We start from the raw sequence: 21,884 nt of genomic DNA on the forward strand, positions 1-21,884 counted from the left end.
ATCCATCCCTCCTACACACATATGTGAAAACAAGAAAATTACACGAAGAAGCTAAGTTGGAGAAGAGATTATTTCTGCGATTTAGTTTAATTTATTAAGGAATTATTTCATGTTAGTGCTTTTCTTCAATTTCAAAAGTTTGATTTGTTTTAATATTTCTTCAAGTTTATATTAACGAGAAAATTATTAAATCATAGTATATGATGCTCAAATACATATTTGTCAATTAACAGGAAAGAACTTTTAAAGTTGCACATGCCATATTATGGAAGATTTTCTTTTAGAAGAAAATTTAGCAATCAATTGCATATATTAACATAAGAAAAACTAAACAGTAAAAAATGATAAATAAAAAAAGAGGCAACGAAGAAAAGTCATTTTTCTAAGTTTAGAATCAATCTGAATATATGTTATATTAGAAGAATTGTTACTCATTAGTTATATGTTTTAATATTATTTATACTATTTTAAAAATATGTATAAATCAATATGGGACACACATGTAACGCATGTGTCTAGAAACTAGTTTTATTATAAATTTGACGTAATAGAATGTGTGCCTAAATTAAAATACTATCTAGTAATTTTATTAATTGTTTCCAACTATATCCTTAATATTAAAGAAGTAGTAACTCTTTTTAATACTATACTCAATTATCAAAAAGCATTTAATATAGGAATTTAGTAAACTATATATATTTTGTATTTATTATTTTTCTTAACGGACATAAAAAGAGTTAAAGCAGCAATTAAAATGGAACCGAGGGAGTAATAAACAAAAAAAATCTACACTGAAATCCATGGATAAAGGAACCACATTTGGAAAAACTAGTAATCCAAATGCTCTTTACTTTTGTTGAAAGTCTTGAGACCAAATATTGATTGTGTTTTTCTATGAATCTTTTCCCTTTTCCTTTCCCTTTCCCACAACACACTTTTTGCATTATGTAACAGACAAACAAAAAAGATAGAATCTTTCCATTCTTCACTTTATTTCTTCTACTTGATCTTTCACTATTGTTAGTATTTACCCGAAAAATCGGATAAAGTAGAATTTATATATGGTTCTAAGGGCAAGTAGATTCTTCTGATATAAGAATAATAATGCACGTATTTATGTTGCGAAAATAGGCGATGATGAACAAAGATATTAGGTGAACTTAGAAAGATAAACACAAAGAATTCTTAATCTCCTCTCCAAAAATGTCTTCTATTACAAACTCCTCCCTCTTTATAGCCAAGGTTACTACTTTATCTATAGCAACATAATGGAATAAATATTACTAGTGGAGGACCCATGATGGTATGTCTTCTCCTTAATTCCCGCAGAGATTCCCTCCTTTGGTGCGGTTGTAACAGCTTTTGTCTGTGAGCTCGATACCGAATCGGAACCTCGGTCTTGATTTCGAGCTAGGTGGTCACTTTCGGGCATCGATGCTCGGGACCTGTATCGACCGATATTACCTCGTTCGAATCGAGCGCCCGGGCTCGACGCCCCAATCTCGGAATATGCTCGGGGTTTCCATGAAGGCACCCCTCGATTGAAATGCCATCCTCGATCGACCTTCACGACCGAGGATCGGTTTTAACCGTATACAGATAGCCCCTTGTTTCTCGGAACGGAGATGACGAGGAACGATGTGATTTCCTTAAGGTTCGATCGAATCGACAATGACATTTCTATCGGCTTTGACTATGACGTGGGTGATAACTGTCCCATCAAGAGAATGTTTTTGTTAAGAGATTTTTCATTCTTAAAATTTGAATCCTAAAAACAAAATGCTTCCAAGGAAAACAAAATTGAGAAAAAGAATTTTTTTAAGAAAAAAAAATTAGTTTATCATATCACGTGCAGCCCACGCGATTACACCATTTAGTTTGGAGAAATAGTTGCGAATCAAATCTGAATCTACTTCTAATAATCGGTGTTTTAAAAAGCGTGAGCGTAAGACGGAGCGTTTTACATATGCCTCAGAGGGATGTAAACCCCGAAGTGCGGGGCGTAAGTCCCAAATGTATTTAATTTTTAATATTTTATAAAATAATATAATGACAGTTAATATTTATAAACAGGTAAAATTTCATAAAAAATGAATAAAACTATATATATGTGTGCTCCATCCCTACAAAAAACTAATCAAAACAATCTATTATACGTTACTTACAAGTACAAGTAATTTGAGTCTAAAATAATAAAGTTTTCTATATGAAGGAACAAAAAGGATGATTAACCTGCAATTTGAACTTTGAATTTGCTGCTATGAAGAAAAATGTAGTTCTCTTTGTATTTGTAAAAAAAAATAAAATATTCGTTATTTTTGGGAGATATTAGCATATTAACGAACAAGATAAAAAATTGAAAAAACCATGAATTATGGCTTAAATCAATAAAAAATGTCTTTACTTTTAAATTTAATACTTTTGAGTTCCTTTTTAAACCTTTTGAGTAATTACCAAACTGACTTTTGAGAATTTGGGGTATTATATGAATGACTACTTCAACAAATTTTGTTTTAATTTGAAAAAGTCTCTAGGGCTTACTTTTTATTAAAAAAACGTGCCCCGAACGCCTGGGCGTGGGCGTACGCCTCTTGAGATTTTCGCCCTACACCATCGCCCCGGGGCTCGCCCCAAAAACGCCTTTTAAAACAGAGCTAATAATACAAGCCCATATTTCCCCTATACATCAATCATAAAAAACTTTATCTATTCTCAGTCCATTATCTTCTTTCCTTTTCCTCTTTCATAATTTCTTATATTAACAGTTAGTGCATGAACAATAATAACAAGATGGTTATGAACACGATGAAAAATGTAATTATTGGACCGTAATTAGTTGTCTTTTTGGCTTTTAACATATTTGACCGGCCAACTAAAAATAATTACTTCGCTAGTAAATAAATAAAAAATACATTAATTATATACAAAAAAATATATGTTATATGTATAATCATATATTAACATAAAAAAATTATATTCACCAACTATTATTTTGAAAACGATTACATTGTATTATTTTTTCTTGTCTTTGTGATAAATTATCTTTCTTATCCCATAAATTTAAAATTCTAACTCCATTTTTTACATTTCCTGTTAGTACTTTTTTACCTTCGTCGTTAATAAAATCATACTCATAACTCGAGCTCGGATGTTTGATTTACGCCTCTAAAAATCATAACCATCCCATCACTAAGTGTTAATTAATTGTAGTATCGTAGCAAAATTGGTCAGCTCGTTTCTATCTAGTGGACCAACCGACTATGATTCCAATAAAATCCCATGTATCTTACGTGACCCTTTTTAAAATCTTTTTTTTTTCCCAATGATATAAAAGTTTTTCTCTCCTTTAATCGTTAAAGCTAAGCAAATTTTCAATTTCATTTTCATTGCTGAAAAAAAAGATCAAATCTTGGAAAAATGGGCTCATTGATGAATGAGAGTGAAATGGAAAGGATAGGAGATGAGTCAAAGGAAGCAATTTTATACGTTAATGGAGTTCGTAGAGTTTTGCCTAATGGGTTAGCTCATTTGACTCTTCTTGAGTATCTTAGAGGTCAGTTAGTTATTTGAGCTTTAAATTTCTCAGAGTATAGTTTCTCTGATTTACTACTTTTTTTTTTCTTGATAATTGTGAACAGTTTAGTTTTTTGGGGTTCTCTTTTTTCTTGTCAGTAACTTATAGAAAGAAATGGATAATCAAGTTCATAATCAGATTAAATAGTAGGAGTATCTTGTTAACCCAAAAAAGAAAGAAAAAAGATTGAATCTTGAGCATTACTAATAGTTTAGTTTTGTGGGGTTCTCTTTCTTCTTGTCAGAAACTTAGAGAGAAATGGATAATTCAAGTTCATAATCAGATTAAGTAGTAGCTATTAACTCAAACAAAGGAAAAGATTGAATTTTGAGCATAATTTGTGGTCACCCTCTTGCAAATGACGGCGATTCTGAGGAGTTCTTTTTTTTTTTTTTTGTTGTTGTTGGTTAGGAGAGGAAAAACCTGCTGTGATTCCCATTTTTCAAATAAAATTGACATCTTGACAGGAAACCATGAGGTTGTAGCTCAAATTAATAATATACATACATAAATTTAAAAAAGGAGGATATGCTACCTTTTCAAAAGTTAAATGGGTAAGATATAAGTTTAGTAGGTAATGAGTCATTGTGTATGCAATTGATCATTATCACTGGTTCACTTTTGTCACTGACCTGTGATTCAAAATTGTTGGACTTTGTTGTAAAATTTTGAGATATTAGTGGGATAGCTGTTTTAACCTACCGGGAGGACTTCCAACTGTTCAATGGCAATTGGCATACAAGCGAATTAATTAAGTTTTCTATAGTTGTAACTTCTGTTGGTGTTTGACCTTGTAAATTGCTTCAGGTTGAACTTATGACCTTCTTTATTGTTTTACTTATATTCAAAAATTTCAACATTGAATTACCATTTACTTCCTTTTCTCGCTTTTCTTTCCATTAGACTTGGACATTATCTGTCTTCTTCTATCTCCATATTCATAAATGTTTGGGGCTTGCTGGCTTGGCAATCAATGTGTTTGTACTTCCCCTTTAGAAACGCAGTCGTATTCAATATGGTGTTAAAAGTTTAGTGAGTTCATTTTTGAGTTGCTGCCAAAGTTGTAGCATTATGTGGTCGTTGGTACTTGTTAAATGAATATGTTTTGTGCATTGTGTTAAGAACTCACTACACCTCTTAGCCTCTATGTTTCGCCCAATTCTTCAGGAATTTGTAGTATATATTTCTGTTCAGATAATTGATCTGGATTTCTATGCTCTCTCTCTTAATTTGTTTTGGTGGTTTCTCTGAAGTTGCGCTTTCTCTTTGGCGGTACAGAGATAGGCCTGACAGGCACCAAGCTAGGCTGTGGTGAAGGTGGGTGTGGGGCGTGCACTGTTATGGTCTCTTATTTTGATCAGAATTTGAAGAAATGTGTGTGAGTTCCATCTCTTTATCTATTGGATGTTTTTCTTCTGAACAGTTGCGTGATTACTCTACGAGCTGAGGCAGTACAATTTTAATAGATTTTTTTTCTTCTCAATTGATTTTGTATCCTTCAAGGAATGAGCCAAGCTTTCTTGTAGAACTAGAGAGGTGGAAAGTACATACACTTTAGCATTCTGTATTTGTTCAAGGAGACTAAAGTGTTATAAATTGTGGACTCCCTGGCTTCGAACTCACCTAATACTAGGTTAACCTAGAAATCAGTGTGCAGGTACATGAGAAATGAATAAAATGTTCTTGTTTCTCATGATTACTATGCAAGGCTTTGGCTTGTACATACCCCCTGCCCAAAAGAAAACACACACCACCAAAAAAGAGAGGCCGCTATTACCAAAACTTGAAGTGACCAATTATGTACTTTTAGTGCCTTGGACTTTGGTACCATTTCTTTGTCTGCTATAAGTTCTTTGGGGAGTGGAATGCGAGCGAATGTGTTGACTTAGAGAGTAAAGAGAAACTAGTGGAGAATATGGATAGTTAAAGAGATAAAAAAAACATAATGATGATACTATTATTAGCAATAATTTGGTTAACATGAAGTCAGCTTGATTTGATTGGCCTCCGGTGCAACCATTCAATTGAGGTAGTATATGACGATAATAAAATTTTCCATAAATCATGTCCGGTTTCTCATTAAATATCTTCTCTATAGGCACCATGCAATTAATGCGTGCTTGGCTCCTCTCCCTTCTGTGGAAGGGATGCATGTCATCACAGTGGAGGGAATTGGGAACCGCAAAGCTGGTTTGCATCCAATTCAGGTGTGTTAATTGGCTTCACATGTCTGTTTTTCATCGCATGGTTTTCCAACATAGTTTGTGAATGCAAATATTACCTTTTTATGGATGATGGATGTATGCAATCTTCTTTTCAACTCCTCTGCTTTGTCCATTACATTCTAAAGGAATCATTGGTTCGCACGCATGGCTCACAATGTGGATTCTGCACTCCTGGTTTCGTGATGTCCATGTATGCATTACTACGATCATCTAAAGAACCGCCTTCAGAAGAGCAAATTGAAGAAAGCCTTGCAGGAAATTTATGTCGATGTACTGGTTATAGGCCAATTATTGATGCATTTCGAGTATTCGCAAAAACTAATAATGCTTTATATACCAACACATCTTTACAAGGCATTAGTAGTGGTGAGTTTATCTGTCCTTCAACGGGTAAGCCCTGTTCATGTGGGCCAAAGGCTGGAAGTAGTGAAGAAACTATTGAACAAAATTTGAGCAACGACTGTGGCTGGCGGCCATTTTCTTACAACGAGACTGATGGAACCACCTACACCAGCAAAGAACTTATTTTTCCTCCCGAACTTCTATTAAGGAAATTGACTTATTTAAGTTTGAGCGGATCAAATGGACTGAAGTGGTATAGGCCCTTAAAACTTCAACATTTGTTGGATTTAAAAGCAAGATATCCAGATGCCAGGTTAGTTGTTGGAAATTCAGAGGTGGGAATTGAAGTCAGGCTTAAAAGAATTCACCATCCTATATTAATATCTGTTGCACATGTTCCTGAACTTAACCATATGAGAGTTGAGGATGACGGCTTAGAAATAGGTGCTGCAGTGAAATTATCACAGCTTGTGGATATATTAAAGAAGGTAAAAAACGAGCGTCCTGAGTATGAAACATCATCATGTCGAGCTCTCATTGAGCAGATAAAGTGGTTTGCTGGAACACAAATACGGAACGTTGCATCAGTTGGTGGGAATATCTGCACTGCAAGTCCAATATCAGACTTGAACCCTCTTTGGATGGCAGCAGGAGCAAAGTTTCGAATAATTGACTGCAAAGGAAATGTTAGAACATGTTTGGCTAAGAATTTCTTCCAGGGCTATCGTAAAGTGGATCTCGCAAGTAGTGAAATTTTACTGTCAGTATCATTGCCTTGGAATAAGCCATTCGAGTTTGTGAGAGAGTTTAAGCAATCTCATAGGAGAGATGATGATATTGCCATTGTCAATGCCGGGATGCGTGTTTGCCTTGAAAAGAAAGACCAGAAATGGATTGTTTCAGATGCTTTGATTGTATATGGTGGGGTTGCTCCTCTTTCGTTTGCTGCATCGAAAACTAGTGACTTTTTAATCGGGAAAAAATGGAATAAAGAGCTGTTATATGGTGCTTTGAAAATTTTAGGGGATGAAATTGTGCTGAAGGAAGATGCACCTGGCGGGATGGTTGAATTTCGAAAATCATTAACGTTTAGTTTCTTCTTCAAATTTTTCTTGTGGGTTTGTCATCAAATGGATGGACAACCATCGTTTCTTGAGAAAGTTCCAGCTTCGCATGTTTCAGCTGTAGATTCATCTCTTCGACCATCCATTAGTTCAATTCAGGATTTTGAGATCAGGAAGCACGGCACTTCGGTGGGTTCCCCTGAGGTTCATATTTCATCAAATCTTCAGGTGACAACATTTATAGCATGAAAATTATACGTACTTTTTATGTCTATTCGAGTACCGTTTAGATTTTGGAAGACAATGATTAAAGTGTGAATTGAATAAAATTCTAGATTGCGCGTGGACAGATAAGAAGAAAAAAGCTGTAAATGTTTAAAAGAGTTCTTGATCTCCTAGCATGGCTCTAATTCTTACGCCATAATAGACATAATGGCTGGGATGACCTTTGTACTAATGAGATTCCTGACGTCTCTATTATTATGCTTCTGATGAAGAACAAGCACACATTCATCTCTTATTGGTTCATAACAGAAGTGAATTTTGGGTTTTTAGGTCCTTCCTGCTGCTCCTCTCCTGTTGTATATATTGGGATTGAATCTGTACTAACAGCATAGGAAACATGGTGTCACTTTTGAACTTTTTTTTAATAAGATAAATCAGCTTTATCATTCAGAAATTGTGTTTTGGGTAGTGGTGTCACGTTTTACTTTTTCCTCTTTATTTGTTTTGTGGCTTGTGTAGGAGCATATTTCTAGTGATAAACGACGTTTCCTTTAGGATTCTTGGATCCCATAAGCAAATGGATCACTGTATTGCTTTATTAATAATTACTAACAACATTGGGTCCCTTTATTGCTTCTGATTTTGCTTTGATATAGCTCTTTCTTCTGAGAAAAAAACTTTTTCTATAATCATGACGTCTATAGTGTACGAGCTGCGTCTACACATAGGTGTTGGTATTTTTAATTTTGGCTATTTTGAACTGGCACAATGATGAAATAGTTATCCTTTATCAGATCTGTTTGGCCAAAATTGCCACTTATATTTTGGCTGGATAACTTGACCATTTTCAGGTTTCAGGAGAGGCAGAATATACTGATGATGTGCCAACTCCACCCAATAGTTTGCACGCTGCTCTGGTATTGAGTAAAAAACCTCATGCTCGTATACTTTCAATAGATGATTTGGGAGCCAGGTCCTCTCCTGGATTTGCGGGTATTTTTCTTGCCAAAGATGTACCTTGTAAGAATATGATCGGACCAGTTATTGCTGATGAGGAACTTTTTGCCACGGAGTTTGTCACTTGTGTGGGTCAGGTATGATGCTATGCTCTGAGATTTTCTTTCTACCTTCTTTTGCAAATGTTAAGTGGATGAATACTATTCTTTTGTAGGTTATTGGAGTGGTCGTAGCTGACACACATGAAAATGCAAAACTTGCTGCTAGAAAGGTTCATGTTGAGTATGAAGATCTACCTGCAGTTTTATCAATAGAGGATGCTATACAGGCCAACAGTTATCATCCTAATACGGCAAGGTGTCTGACAAAGGGAGACGTCGAACAGTGTTTCCAATCAGGTCAATGTGACAATATTATAGAAGGAGAAGTTAGGGTAGGTGGTCAGGAACATTTTTATTTGGAGCCTCATGGGACTTTAATATGGACAGTGGATAGTGGCAACGAGGTGCACATGATCTCGTCCACCCAGGTACTTCAAGTTAACTCTAGTAATTCTCTCTTAGTTTCTCAAATATATCTAGGTTTATAGGACATTTGTTGTGGTGTTGGGCTCTTTATTTTTTCTCCCCCATAACACCTGTAGTTTGCTGGTTTAGATGTAAGTGTTAATAATCCTTTCAAAAAAGGTGGTAATAAAGGAAAATGCTAGTTATCGGCCATTGAGTTGACAAAGTATGTCTCCGTAAAGCCTCGATCCTAAGTTAATTTCAGTTAATAAGTTGCTAATATACCCAAAGAGCAGTAGTTGTTAATATATGTATAAAAAAACCACCAGCGTACCCTGCATGTGTTTGCCACACTTGAAAGTCTCAGATGACACATATTTGGGTATTTGACCATTATATGCATTTTAACATGCGTATTCTATGACTACTATTACTTTTTGACACAGAGTCAAAAATGTTTCAAAAGCTATCTTTAACTAGAAAAGGCATAGTTACCCTACTAAAGTTCTTGATTTTGCTCTACAGACTCTTTCTTTTCAGACTCACATGATATATGAATAGTCAACCATAATCATCTTAGTTTGGCATTGTCAGTTTAGATATATTATCTTTGACTTCGGTTTTAGATAGTTCCTTAAAGCTGGTTAAGATTTCTTCCAGATCATTATTATGCTGTGAGCCAAGTTTGGTTTGCCATGTGGATTAGGTTAAATCTAGCTTAAAAGGCTGCACAATGTGATTTACTTGTTAGGGAAGGGGGAATGTCTTTGCTGCAAATTCAGTGACGGAATCATTGTTTATCTTGCAGGCTCCTCAGAAGCACCAGAAGTATGTTTCTCAGGTTCTTGGTCTTCCAATGTCAAAGGTGGTTTGCAAGACTAAAAGGATAGGTGGTGGATTTGGAGGCAAGGAAACAAGGTCTGCTTTCCTTGCGGCTGTAACTGCTGTTCCATCATATCTGTTGGATCGTCCAGTGAAACTCATTCTGGATAGGGATATAGACATGATGATAAGTGGGCAACGACATAGCTTTCTTGGAAAGTACAAGGTGAATAGTTTGTGATCATGTTATACACAGCTAAACTCGTCCTAACTGACATTTTGTGGCACGGAAAAGTTTGTGTAACTCATTCACTTCAGTGGTATTAATTGCTCAAATGTTTACGCGAAACACATGATTTAAATTTGAATCATTGTGACTAGTATCTGGTGAACAGTTTTTTGTTATTTGAGTGTGTCAAACCTTTTGGGATGTTTTAAAATAGTAAGTGTATCATATATATTGGGATAGACGAATGTGTATACCTACCAATTTACTGAAAGACATTGTTGGGCTGCATAAACAGATAAGAGTTAGGGTTTTGCGGTGCACAAAATAACAATCGGAAAGAGAATTGATTAGACATTGCTGTTTGTTTTTGTTACATGAGCCCAATCAGTGTAATACTTGACAGATACAGATAAGTAAACTTTATAAACCTCCTCAACGAAGGGTGATAGAAAGGGCATGATCTAGTTTTGTTCTTTTCCCAATATGTCTTTGATAGACATTGCTTTGCTGTCATTTTCTATTTTGTTTTTTATTAGCATTTTCTTTTGGATTTGTGGAGAAACAATTTTAATGTCCTCTATTAATTTTAGGTTGGGTTTACAAATGATGGGAAAGTGCTTGCCTTGGATCTTTGTATCTACAGTAATGCTGGAAATTCATTGGATTTATCACTTGCTGTACTTGAACGTGCTATGTTCCATTCGCACAATGTCTATGAAATACCAAATATGAGGGTTAACGGAAATGTCTGCTTCACTAATTTTCCTAGTAATACAGCTTTTAGAGGATTTGGAGGCCCACAGGGTATGCTAATTGCTGAGAATTGGATAGAGAGGATTGCCGTGGAAGTTAACAAAAGCCCAGAAGAAATAAGGGTATGCCTTGTGCTTTTGATGATTGTCTCGATATCCTTTCATCAGGATGCATATCAGCAGCTCCTCCATTCCATGTTTTCCTTAGTATTTTAGGTAATGATGTATTCATATTGTTTCTCTTTTTCTTTTTTCGACCAGGAAATGAATTTTATTGGCGAAGGATCAGTCTTGCATTATGGTCAAAGAATTGAAGACTGCACCTTGGGACGTCTCTGGAATGAATTGAAATCTTCTCGTGACTTCATTAGTGCTCAAAATGAAGTTGAAAATTTCAATCACCAGAATCGGTGGAAGAAGCGAGGTATTGCCATGGTGCCGACCAAATTTGGGATATCTTTCACTACAAAGTTTATGAACCAGGTGAGTTGGTGTCTTTGTTGTACATCCTAGAGTTCCTAACCAACTCAAGCGGCTGGATATATTTTTAAGCTGTTTCTTTTAGTACCCATGCTGTTGACTGACTGCTGTAATTGGTTAGGTTCCACTTTCCTATAGAAAAAATCACAAAAATGCACTTTGATTTGCTCATGGAAAATTTCATACCCTTAAGTCCCATCTGTTTATTTTCCAACCATTTTCCAACTAGATGATTCATACCATTTTCCTTAAGTTCCGATTTCCAATAGTGAGCTGCTTAAATTAAAAATTTGTTTCTGTGCAGAAATTGTTTTTTTCTTCCCTAGGTTAATGGGACCGATGGAGGTGAAGTGCACCTGAATAAGACGAGTAGTAGATGAGAAGAGTTCCTTAGGGAATATATGTTCCGTTTCTTTGTAAAGAGCACTTTGTTGGATGTTGAGTGTTTCATATTTTCGTTTCTTATGAAAAAATTAATAATCCCAAAGATCTGTGCTGGTTATTCACTGACTGATCGACTACAGGCTGGTGCTCTTGTTCAAGTTTACACTGATGGAACTGTGTTGGTCACTCATGGGGGTGTCGAGATGGGCCAAGGTTTGCATACAAAAGTTGCCCAGATTGCTGCATCTTCCTTTAATATTCCTCTAAGTGCAGTATTCATTTCTGAGACAAGCACTGACAAGGTATGGTGTGACAAGAATATCAATAAATCATTGCTTGAAGGTTCTAATTTCTTCTTGGTGAATAAGCCGAAATGATACATGGGAATAATGTGGCGTAAATGTTGTTCTATTTCTATATTAGGGTGCGACGAGGGACAGAGCTAGGCATGTACGAGATGACAATGAGAGAAAATGAACTAACCAAATGTGAATATCCAATATAAGAAACTTGAAAATATTCTGTATTTTATTCAGCTTCAGAAGGGGAGCCTTGGCGTAACCGGTAAAGTTGCCTCCATGTGACCAAGAAGTCACGGGTTTGAGCCGTGGAAACAACCTCTTGCTAAAATGCAGGGTAAGGCTATGTACAATAGACCCTTGTGGTCCGGCCTTTCCCCGGACCCCGCGCATAGCGGGAGCTTAGTGCACCGGGCTGCCCTTTTCTAATGTTGAGCTTTACAATTGCTACCTAAAAATTTGAAGTATATAGTAAATAATTGGAGTCTGGAGAAGGCAAAATTGATCTTCCTCAGCCATGCGGTGGTTTTGTTCCTTGGTTTGGGGGTGGGGAGTTTTCTAGCACGTCATGTTGTTTCATTCAAGTTCCTTGTGTTGCATGTCAATTTTTGTTTTGCAGTTTATGAAAATTATGAGTGCGTCTCTCATCTGCTTTTTCGCCAATTTTAGGTTCCTAATGCTTCGCCAACAGCTGCTTCTGCAAGTTCTGACATGTATGGAGCTGCAGTACTGGATGCATGCGAGCAAATAAAAGCACGAATGGAGCCTATTGCATCCAAGAATAACTTTAGCTCATTTGCAGAGGTATCTCTTCTTGTCCTGTCTTTTAAATAATCTTTTTCTATTTTGTATGTGTTTTATTTCATTCCTCATCCCGTTGACTTCCTTGCCTATCATTTGAAATGTGATGGTGACTTATACAAGAACAAGGACAAAATAAGGCATGAGGACGAAATAATAAATATGCCCTACTGGTAAATTTCTTTCATTTAGTGGCTTAGTGGGTACAGTAAGCGATACTAAATTGAAGAGCAAACATACTAGGCTGTTGTCAAATCAGTTGTGGCTTGTGATCAACTTTATCATATTGTCTGTTTAGTTTCTTTTCCTCTTCTTTTCTCCATTTTTCTTGATCTTTGAAATCTGACCTCATCTTTCAGATAGGGAAGGGTATATGTGTATGTCCTGATACACCTTCCTTTCCCACCTTCAAATTAATTTAATCATGGCCACCAAACAATTGTTTCCTCCCAGTCTCTGACACGAATAGAGTGAACTCCTTATGTGCTAGTCATACTTCTTCAGGGTTAAGAACCAATTGTGCATAAGATGGCATGGCATTTTATTATTTGAAGGAGACAATTTATCTTTATCACCGTAAAATATATTAGAGTATTGAAAACCTTAAATTTGTATTACCTTTTGCTTTTACCTAACTACTTGAGTTTGAAAAGTCCAAGGAACTGAAACAAACGACCAATACATATGCATTTACATCCCTTATCTTCAGTCAAGATGCATATGTATTTTGTAAAAACAAAATACATATGCATTACAAAATACATATGCATCTTGACTGAAGATAAGGGATGTAAATGCTGTAGTTAGCTAAGTGAGGAGGTACCAAGTTCTAGGCATTATTAGTCGATGCATTTATCCACTATCTCTTCAAGCATAGCCTTGTGTGGGCTAGTCTTTGACCAGGCTTCTTTGGTTAATTCCATATAATTAATTGGGTTCTTAGGTTGCCGAGGAACCAAATGTGAAAACAACAGAATTCTGCAGTGGCCTAAGATGAAGTGTGTTAGATATCCTAGATTGGAAGAGAACGAGACGCTAGATAATAACAGTGCATGGAAAGATATGCGTGCGCGAAAACCAAATAGATGTTGACTGCGCAAACTATATTGCTTTCAAGTTCTTAAATAGCTCAACCTCCTGCATTTAAAGTCAAAGGATCTAATTTTCCACACCTTGTGTCAGTTGAACTAGGGACTAGGCATGCAAAAATTTATGAAGGGACAAGGGGAGGCACTTAAAAGAACAGATGGATAAGTGATTTGTTCATCTAAGAGGGCAGATTTTATTTTGTATTAGATGCAGTGAGTATGGCAACAGACGGAGGACTTAGTGACATGGATATGTAGCAAAAGAGAGTGGTAAAACCGTAAAAAGATACTTTAGGTGAAATGCTATTAGGCTGTTAACTTCAGAAATAATATATTGATGGATCATGACATTCCTAGTCATGAGATTATAGAAAGGCGGGATTAATGAGAGATTTTTTCAAAACTTGACTTTTAAAGAAAGAGCTTTTTCACCTTAATCACCTGCTTTATTCCTTGGCTCAGTAACAAGGCTGACATTTTAGCCTTGGTAATTCTGTACATAGTGATCAACACAATATACTTTATTTATCTGTCTTAAATTTTATTTCTGCCTCAAAACTGGACTCTGAGATATTGTACTTTGTCTTTTTCTACTGATTGTGATGATGATGCTAAAGGAGATTGACCATTAATCCACATGTCTTGTTCTTTGATTTACTATCAGCTTGTCAGTGCATGTTACATGGAGAGAATAGACCTTTCTGCTCATGGGTTCTACATTACACCTGATATTGGCTTTGACTGGAAATCTGGAAAAGGCACTGCATTTAGGTACTTCACCTATGGTGCTGCATTTGCCGAAGTTGAAATTGACACATTGACAGGCGATTTCCATACTAGGAGAGCAGACATTATCCTAGACCTTGGATTCTCTCTCAATCCAGCAATTGATGTTGGACAGGTCATTAATGCTCTCTCCGTACTGTTACGTGTAAATTCTGAATTTTTCATTGCTTAACTGGCCTGCTTATCGACATAGTTTGATTTATATGAATTTTCAAAGGTGACTATTGATTAGTAAATGCTGAAGTATTTGATGATTGAAGGTCTGCAAGTTGTGGCTTTTGTCAGATCTATCTATGAATACATAATGTTTCTGTTTCATTGTTTTGAATAGTAAGCCAGAAATAAGAATAGAATTAACTTTAATGTGTAGATAATGTTTCCGTTTCATTTTTTGTACTGCACTCAATTGGGAAATTTCCAGATCTTCTTTTTGTTTCCTTTTTTCCTAATGTTCATATATTTACAAAGATGACCTGCAAATATTATGTCTAGTGCCATTAGATCCCAGTTGTAGACTTGAAGCTAATTGTCTATATTTGGAAAGAAATAGAACCACTACCTCACTGGATCTTGTATCTTTCAATCTGAAATGGCGCTTGCTAAAGTTCGTGCATACTCCTTGTACTTGATGCAGATTGAAGGAGCATTTGTACAGGGTCTTGGATGGGTAGCATTAGAAGAGCTGAAATGGGGCGATAAAGCGCACAAGTGGATTCCACCTGGATGCTTATTCACATGCGGACCTGGAAATTACAAGCTTCCATCATTGAACGATGTGCCTTTCAAATTTAATGTCTCTCTTCTGAAAGTAAGTTGCACCACCATCTCTTTCTTGACGTTAGGTGTCTAGATTTTCTTATTCAGTGGCTAAAAACTTCTCTGTCATTTTCTTATTTGTTACTTTTTTTGCCCTTTGTGTTTCACAAGACTTGGTTAAGCATAATACATCATTGGTGAGCTGATATTCACTGTTTCTTGAAATTGCTTATAATTTAGGTAGATTGTTGTTGGTTCTAGCTGCTGTTTGTTTTTCTTGAATAATTGTCGACATAGTACTCCCTATTTTATTTGGAAGTCGATATGCTTTTGCACATGAAGTCGTGACTTTGCAGTTAACAAATTTCTGGACATTTGCCAACAGGATGCGCCAAACACCAAGGCAATCCATTCATCTAAAGCAGTAGGGGAACCACCTTTCTTTCTTGGCTCAGCTGTCTTATTCGCAATCAAGAACGCCATCAGATCTGCAAGGGCGGAAGCTGGTTACAGTGACTGGTTTCCTCTTGATAATCCAGCCACTCCAGAGCGTATTCGAATGGCTTGCACTGATGAATTTACAAAGTTATTAGTGGAGTCTGATTTTCGGCCAAAGCTAAGTATTTGATGGTTGAACTATACTGCCAAGGTGGAAGAAGGCTTGGAGCTTCTTGTATGCCCTCTGTACATTTTCCTGTAACATTATGTAAACTTTAACTTTATAGTAACATGTCAAATGAGAATGTAACTTTGATATGGATAACGCGTGCATCCTCTGTATTACCGCGGCTGCTGGCACTGAGTTAGCCGATGCTTATTCCCCATATACCGTCATTGCTTCTTCTCCAAGAAAAGAAGTCCACGACCTATGGGCCTTCTACCTCCACGCGACATAGCTCCATCAGGCTTTTGCCCATTGCGAAAAATTCCCCACTCCTGCCTCCCGTAGGAGTCTGGGCCGTGTCTCAGTCCCAGTGTGGCTCACCATCCTCTCAGACCATCGCCTTGGTAAGCTATTGCCTCACCAACTAGCTAATCAGATGCGAGGCCGTCCTCGGGCGGATTCTTCAATTTCTTGTGCAGCGCGAATCTGAATTTATTGGTCCAATGAATCTCGAGTTAAAACAAAAAAATTTCAGATCAATCATTGGAAGCTGTCCCATGCCATCCAACCTAAGTCTTGAAGAAAACAACATAAGAATAGGGCAAAGCCTATAAGCCTCCTGGAGATAATTGTCAATGCAAATAATGTGGACTCAACAAAACAGCTAATTTATCTTGTATTTTTTTTATTATTTTGGTTGAGGGTTCGTCCTTGTTACCGAAAGAATAGCTCATTTTCTTTTTCTTATTTCTATTTCTTAAGACAAAGCAAGGTGGAGTTTATAAATTCATCCTTCTTTAAGCGGAATGAATATACAAAATAACTTAGTGGGTGTTTGGACATAAGAATTGTAAAATTCCGAAAAAGTGAAATTTTTCTTTCAAATGAAAATGACATTTGAAAATTAGAGTTGTGTTTGGACATGAATATAATTTTGGGTTGTTTTTGAATTTTTGTGAGTGTTTAGAGTGAATTTTGAAAAACAGTTTATTGGAGTTTTTCAAATTTGCGAAAAATTTCAAAATTCATCTTCAATTTCCAAAAAAAGGAAAAAAAATTCGAAAAGAGTGATAACGGGCTCTTAATATTAATAAGTAACCTTAGAACCTGTAACGAAGGTAGGATTTTGATATATATATATATATATATATATATATATATATATATATATATATATATATATATATATTATTATTATTTTTTTTCGGCAGATGCCTTCTGCCCCTCTAGATCCGCCCTGCTTCCACAACTTACAAATTTTGCTGAACTAATTTAAAACCTAGACAAATTTAATAAGATATTTGCATAGAGCATGAATATTAATGAAGTGTTTTTTTGAACTTTTAAAGCCGTCCTTGGAAGTTCTTCATAGATATATAAACAACAAAGAATCAAATTAAAAGGTTTATATGGTCATGACATGTTCAATAAATTAAATTTATAGTTGGTCCTTTTCTCTTTTCATGCCGAATGCACATTTGGCTAGCTCCATTTGCCCTTTACATATATGTCAATTGACTTGGTCTCACTTTAGACCTTGTCACTATTGAAGAACAAGTCTATTAATTAGAGGCTTTAAGCTTCATAATTCACTAAAATATTGTACCAAAACTTGATGAGAAGACTATTATATAAAGGGACTTAATTTCGCCTCTTTATCATCAAATTCAGCTTATTCTCTTCATACCTCTTAGAAATATGGCTTGTCTTTGGCCGAATGTTATATGGTTTATGGCAATACTTTTCATATCCAAGAATGTAGAAGCAAGTCATAAACCCTATGACTATTCATGGAAAAAATATTATAGTTACAAGTCATCTCCAAAGTCAGCACCAGTATATGCGCCTTCTAACTCTAATCAGTCACCACGTCAACCATCTCCATCACCACAACCACCAACCCAAAAGTATTATACTTCGCCACCATCACCTTCAGAATGGTTCTCTCCTCAGCCTTCCCCGGTGCCTTCGCCTACTTACAATGAGAAGAATACTGCAAGTTCACCAACCATATCGCCATTATCGCCATCTCCATACAAGTATAGTTCCCCGTCCTCACCTTCAGGATGGGCTCCATCCCCATATCACTATTCATGGGCATCATCTCCTCAATCATTGCCCGTACTTGCGCCTTTTTACCCTAATCAGTCCCCACCATCACCTTCAGAATGGTTGTCTCCTCAGCCTTCCTTGGTGCCTTCACCCACTCACAATGACAAGAGTACTGCAAGTTCACCAACCACATTACCATTATCGTCATCTCCATACAAGTATAATTCCCCGCCCTCGCCTTCACGATGGGCTCCATCCCCTTATCACTATTCATGGGCATCATCTCCTCAATCATCGCCTGTACTTGCACCTTCTTACCCTAATCAATCCCCACCATCACCTTCAGAATGGTCCTCTCCTCATCCTTCCCATGTGTCTTCACCCACTTACAATAACAAGAATACTGAAAGTTCACCAACCACATCACCTTTATCTCCATCTCCATACAAGTCTAGTTCCCCGTTTTCACCTTCAGGGTGGGCTCCATCCCCATATCACTATTCATGGGCATTATCTCCTCAATCATCGCCTGTACTTGCGCCTTTTTACCCTAACCAATCCCCACCATCGCCTTCAGAATGGTTCTCTCCTCAGCCTTCCCCAGCACCGTCGCCTTCTTACTATGACAAGACTCAAAGTCCACCAACCCCATCACCACTTCCAAATTACTATTATAAATCGTCACCTTCTCCATATGTTTACAACTCTCCACCACCGCCATCACCATCCCCGCCTCCTCCTTATTACTATAAATCTCCTCCCCCACCGTCCCCTTCTCCACCACCTCCTTATTACTATAAATCTCCTCCCCCACCCTCACCTTCTCCACCTCCTCCATATGTTTACAACTCTCCACCACCGCCATCACCATCACCGCCTCCTCCTTATTACTATAAATCTCCTCCCCCACCATCACCTTCTCCACCTCCTCCATACATTTACAAATCGCCACCTCCACCGTCTCTTTCCCCACCTCCTCCATATTATTATGTGTTACCACCCCCACTATACCCTTCGCCTCCTCTCGTTTACTATTATAACTACCCACCTCCACCTCCATCGTACTAAAATTTTTACATTTTCTCTGTTCCTAAAACATAGCAGTGTACTATTGCAAATCAGCCTCCTTTTGAAGTTTTATTCTATCTACTTATGATGAATTTTGTCACAAGCAATATAGATCATATTTATCTGCAGTTCGGCTCTAAATTATTAGCCGTGTGCAATACGAGGAATTAGCTCGAGAACAAGACCAACTTCAGCAATTTCCTTTTATTTGTCTAACAGATCAATTATCATTTGCATGTACTTTTTTTGATCTTTATTTTTTTCAATTTATGTATTGGCCTCCATTTACTTTTGTTAGTATGAGATAAAAAGTTGTTCTGAAATGATGATCTTTTAGTTCTTCTAATTTTTGGGTTTGCTCAATCACAACAGTAATAAACAAGAAAATGAGCTGACATAAAATAATTAAATAAATTCAAGAAACCTAACTAAATGAAAATTATTCTAGCAAGCACATTATATTTGCCTGGCTACAAAAGCTTGTTATTAGGATAAAATGAGAAATTTAAATTGAATTTGTTTACCCGTGAAACGGTACAATTGAATTTGTTACATGGTTTATAGACAAACGAACTGATTTAATCCAAAAATAATTAATTAATTAAATAAAATGCATGACTTAACGTTGAAATCGAGATAAATAGCAGATAGCCTAGTTCTGGGAGAAAGGCTTCCGAAGGCAGCAATAAGAACAATGTTAGACAGAAAGTAAAGTATTATTTAGCTTGGGAATAACGTATAGCATAATGATGTTAGGCTAAAAATTCATATTTTCGCATGTAATTTGCCTTGAATTATACCTCAATCTTGTTAACTTTGGTGTAAATATTTGTGACTCAAGCGTAATAATGGGGTTTATATGTGTAGGAGTCAATTTGAAGTGATTTGGCAAGCTTGCATGCAAATTGAAGTAAAAATAAAAGAATTTGGAGGGAGTATGAATTTGGTGCCCAGGTTGGTGCCAGGCACCAACCAAAATGCCAAAGGCAGAATGTAAAAAATTTCGGTGTCCTGGTTGGCGCTAGGCGCCAAGCGAGACGGTTAGGGACGGGTTTCACCCTACATGCCTCAACATGTATAAAAGGGGTTCTAAACCTATTTTTTAGGGGGAAAATGATTAGAGAGGCAAATGGAGCTGCCACTCTTGAGGGAGAGCGACCACTCTTGAGATAGAGAACACTTTAGGGAGGCAAGAACACCATAGGATCAAGGAAAAGGATTCAACTTCAAGTTTTTTTCCTCTTTTTTCCTCTATTTCCATTATTGGTTATGAATTCTAGTATTGTAGTTATGCATACTATTATGAATAGCTAATTTGTTATCTAAGGTTTGATGGAACCTATTGGAGGATAATATTCTACTGCATTTAATATAGATTTATTTTTGATTTTTCTCTACTTGTTCAACTATATTTTCATTGTTGTTAATTGAAGAGCTCTCAATTAACTGGGCCTATTTAGTGTATATATTGCTCGAGAGAGAGTATACATTTAGGTAATTGTTGAACAACACCACTCCTAACGTAGTTGAGAGATCGATACAGAGGGTTTAAAGGCGGGATTAGAGATAACAAAGCCTTGGTGCGATCGAAGTGAGCGGTAAATTAGTATCAGCTAGCATAGTTCGAGAGAATACATTTAGTAAATTATAGTAGTTGCTCGAGAGAGAGAAACAACAATTAAAGTACTCACGATTGGTAGAGAATATTTAGGCAAATTCATAGAAAACGTAGTGGGAAAGATTCCGACAATAGGGGAAATCATAACCTTAGACTTTACCAAATCTTGTCTACAATATTTGCTTTGTTAGCTATAAATTGCTGCATTTTTAATTACTTTGATCTTAGTTAGTAAACTCTAAAATTGTTATGTAATATTTCTGAAGGTTGATTACTTGAATTCGTGCAAAACTATTGGTTGTAATTAGTATGTTATTTCCCTGTGAGATTCGACTCCGGACTTGTAAACCGGATTATATTTGCAACGACCGCTAGACCTCTTAGGAGGCATAGTTAGGCATGATCAAATTTTGGCATCGTTTCCGAGAAGCAATAATATTATTAATTACAGCTAGAAGAATTTCTAGGATTCTTAGTTTAGTCAATTTTCTTCATTTTAAATTTATTGTATTGAAATTCTAACATTTGTAGTCTTGTGTGTATAGGTGCATACGTAGAAACTCCTCAAGAACTGGTGAATTATTTAAAGCATTACCGGATCCTGAGAAAGCTTTCAAGGCATTAAATCGTGCAAACAGGAAGGACAAACGACAACAGCACCCAAGTGAACAAATTGAATTTGACATGGGTGACGTTTTGGATAATCAAAACAATCGAAACAATGTGAATAACCCAAATAATCAGGGTGTGACACCTCTTGTGCCAGAAGCAGCTTTGTATGATTGGGCACAATCCACCGCTGAAAATTTGGCAACTACAATTATAGTTCCTCAGATATAAATGGAGTCATTTCAAATCACAAACAATATGCTACACCTGTTGTAAAACAAGGGGTTATTCTCCAGGTCCTACATTGAAGATCCACAACAGCATCTGAAAAATTTCTGTCAATTTGCGTCACGCAAAGGCAACCGAATGTGATACCGGAAGCAATAAAACTGTTGTTGTTTCCATTCTCAGTGACAGGAGAAGCCCAGACTTGGCTTAATCCCATAAATTCCATCACCACTTGGGAGGAATTAGTCAAGCAGTTTTTGAATAAGTTCTACCCACCCAATAAGACCGCCAAGGAAGTTGATAAAATATTGAGCTTTAGGCAGAAACCAACTAAAATATTGCAAGAAGTGTGGGAGAGATTCAAAGGTATGCTGGTTAAGTGTCCACATCATGGCATTCCAGATCAGATGTTGGG

The 21,884-nt window shown here is 36.5% G+C and overlaps 2 protein-coding genes across 4 annotated transcripts; both read left to right on the forward strand.

Moving 5' to 3' along the window:
- Window positions 1–3,209: 3,209 nt before the first annotated feature.
- On the forward strand, window positions 3,210–16,046 carry LOC104111014 (xanthine dehydrogenase 1-like). Of its 3 annotated transcripts, none has more exons than XM_009620612.4 (14): window positions 3,210–3,553; window positions 4,853–4,952; window positions 5,673–5,781; window positions 5,925–7,433; window positions 8,282–8,524; window positions 8,602–8,916; window positions 9,702–9,941; window positions 10,535–10,819; window positions 10,958–11,179; window positions 11,701–11,862; window positions 12,529–12,663; window positions 14,413–14,649; window positions 15,169–15,342; window positions 15,647–15,856. In XM_009620612.4, the coding sequence occupies exons 1-14, from the start codon at window positions 3,418–3,420 to the stop codon at window positions 15,716–15,718; spliced, it is 3,939 nt and encodes a 1,312-aa protein (XP_009618907.1). In that variant the 5' UTR covers window positions 3,210–3,417; the 3' UTR covers window positions 15,719–15,856. The 3 variants fall into 3 exon arrangements, with proteins under 3 accessions (XP_009618907.1, XP_009618906.1, XP_018631405.1); XM_009620611.4 differs by having other exon boundaries at window positions 3,212–3,553; window positions 15,676–16,046; XM_018775889.3 differs by having other exon boundaries at window positions 3,415–3,553; window positions 4,828–4,952; window positions 15,676–16,046.
- Window positions 16,047–17,563: 1,517 nt separating this feature from the next.
- LOC104098179 (extensin-like) lies at window positions 17,564–19,298 on the forward strand. Its single transcript, XM_009604850.4, has one exon. It carries the CDS (start codon window positions 17,593–17,595, stop codon window positions 19,012–19,014), a length of 1,422 nt encoding a protein of 473 aa, XP_009603145.3. The 5' UTR covers window positions 17,564–17,592; the 3' UTR covers window positions 19,015–19,298.
- The last annotated feature ends 2,586 nt before the right edge of the window (window positions 19,299–21,884 follow it).

This window comes from Nicotiana tomentosiformis, chromosome 11 (genome assembly GCF_000390325.3).
Source record: "Nicotiana tomentosiformis chromosome 11, ASM39032v3, whole genome shotgun sequence".
Classification (NCBI taxonomy): Eukaryota; Viridiplantae; Streptophyta; class Magnoliopsida; order Solanales; family Solanaceae; genus Nicotiana; species Nicotiana tomentosiformis.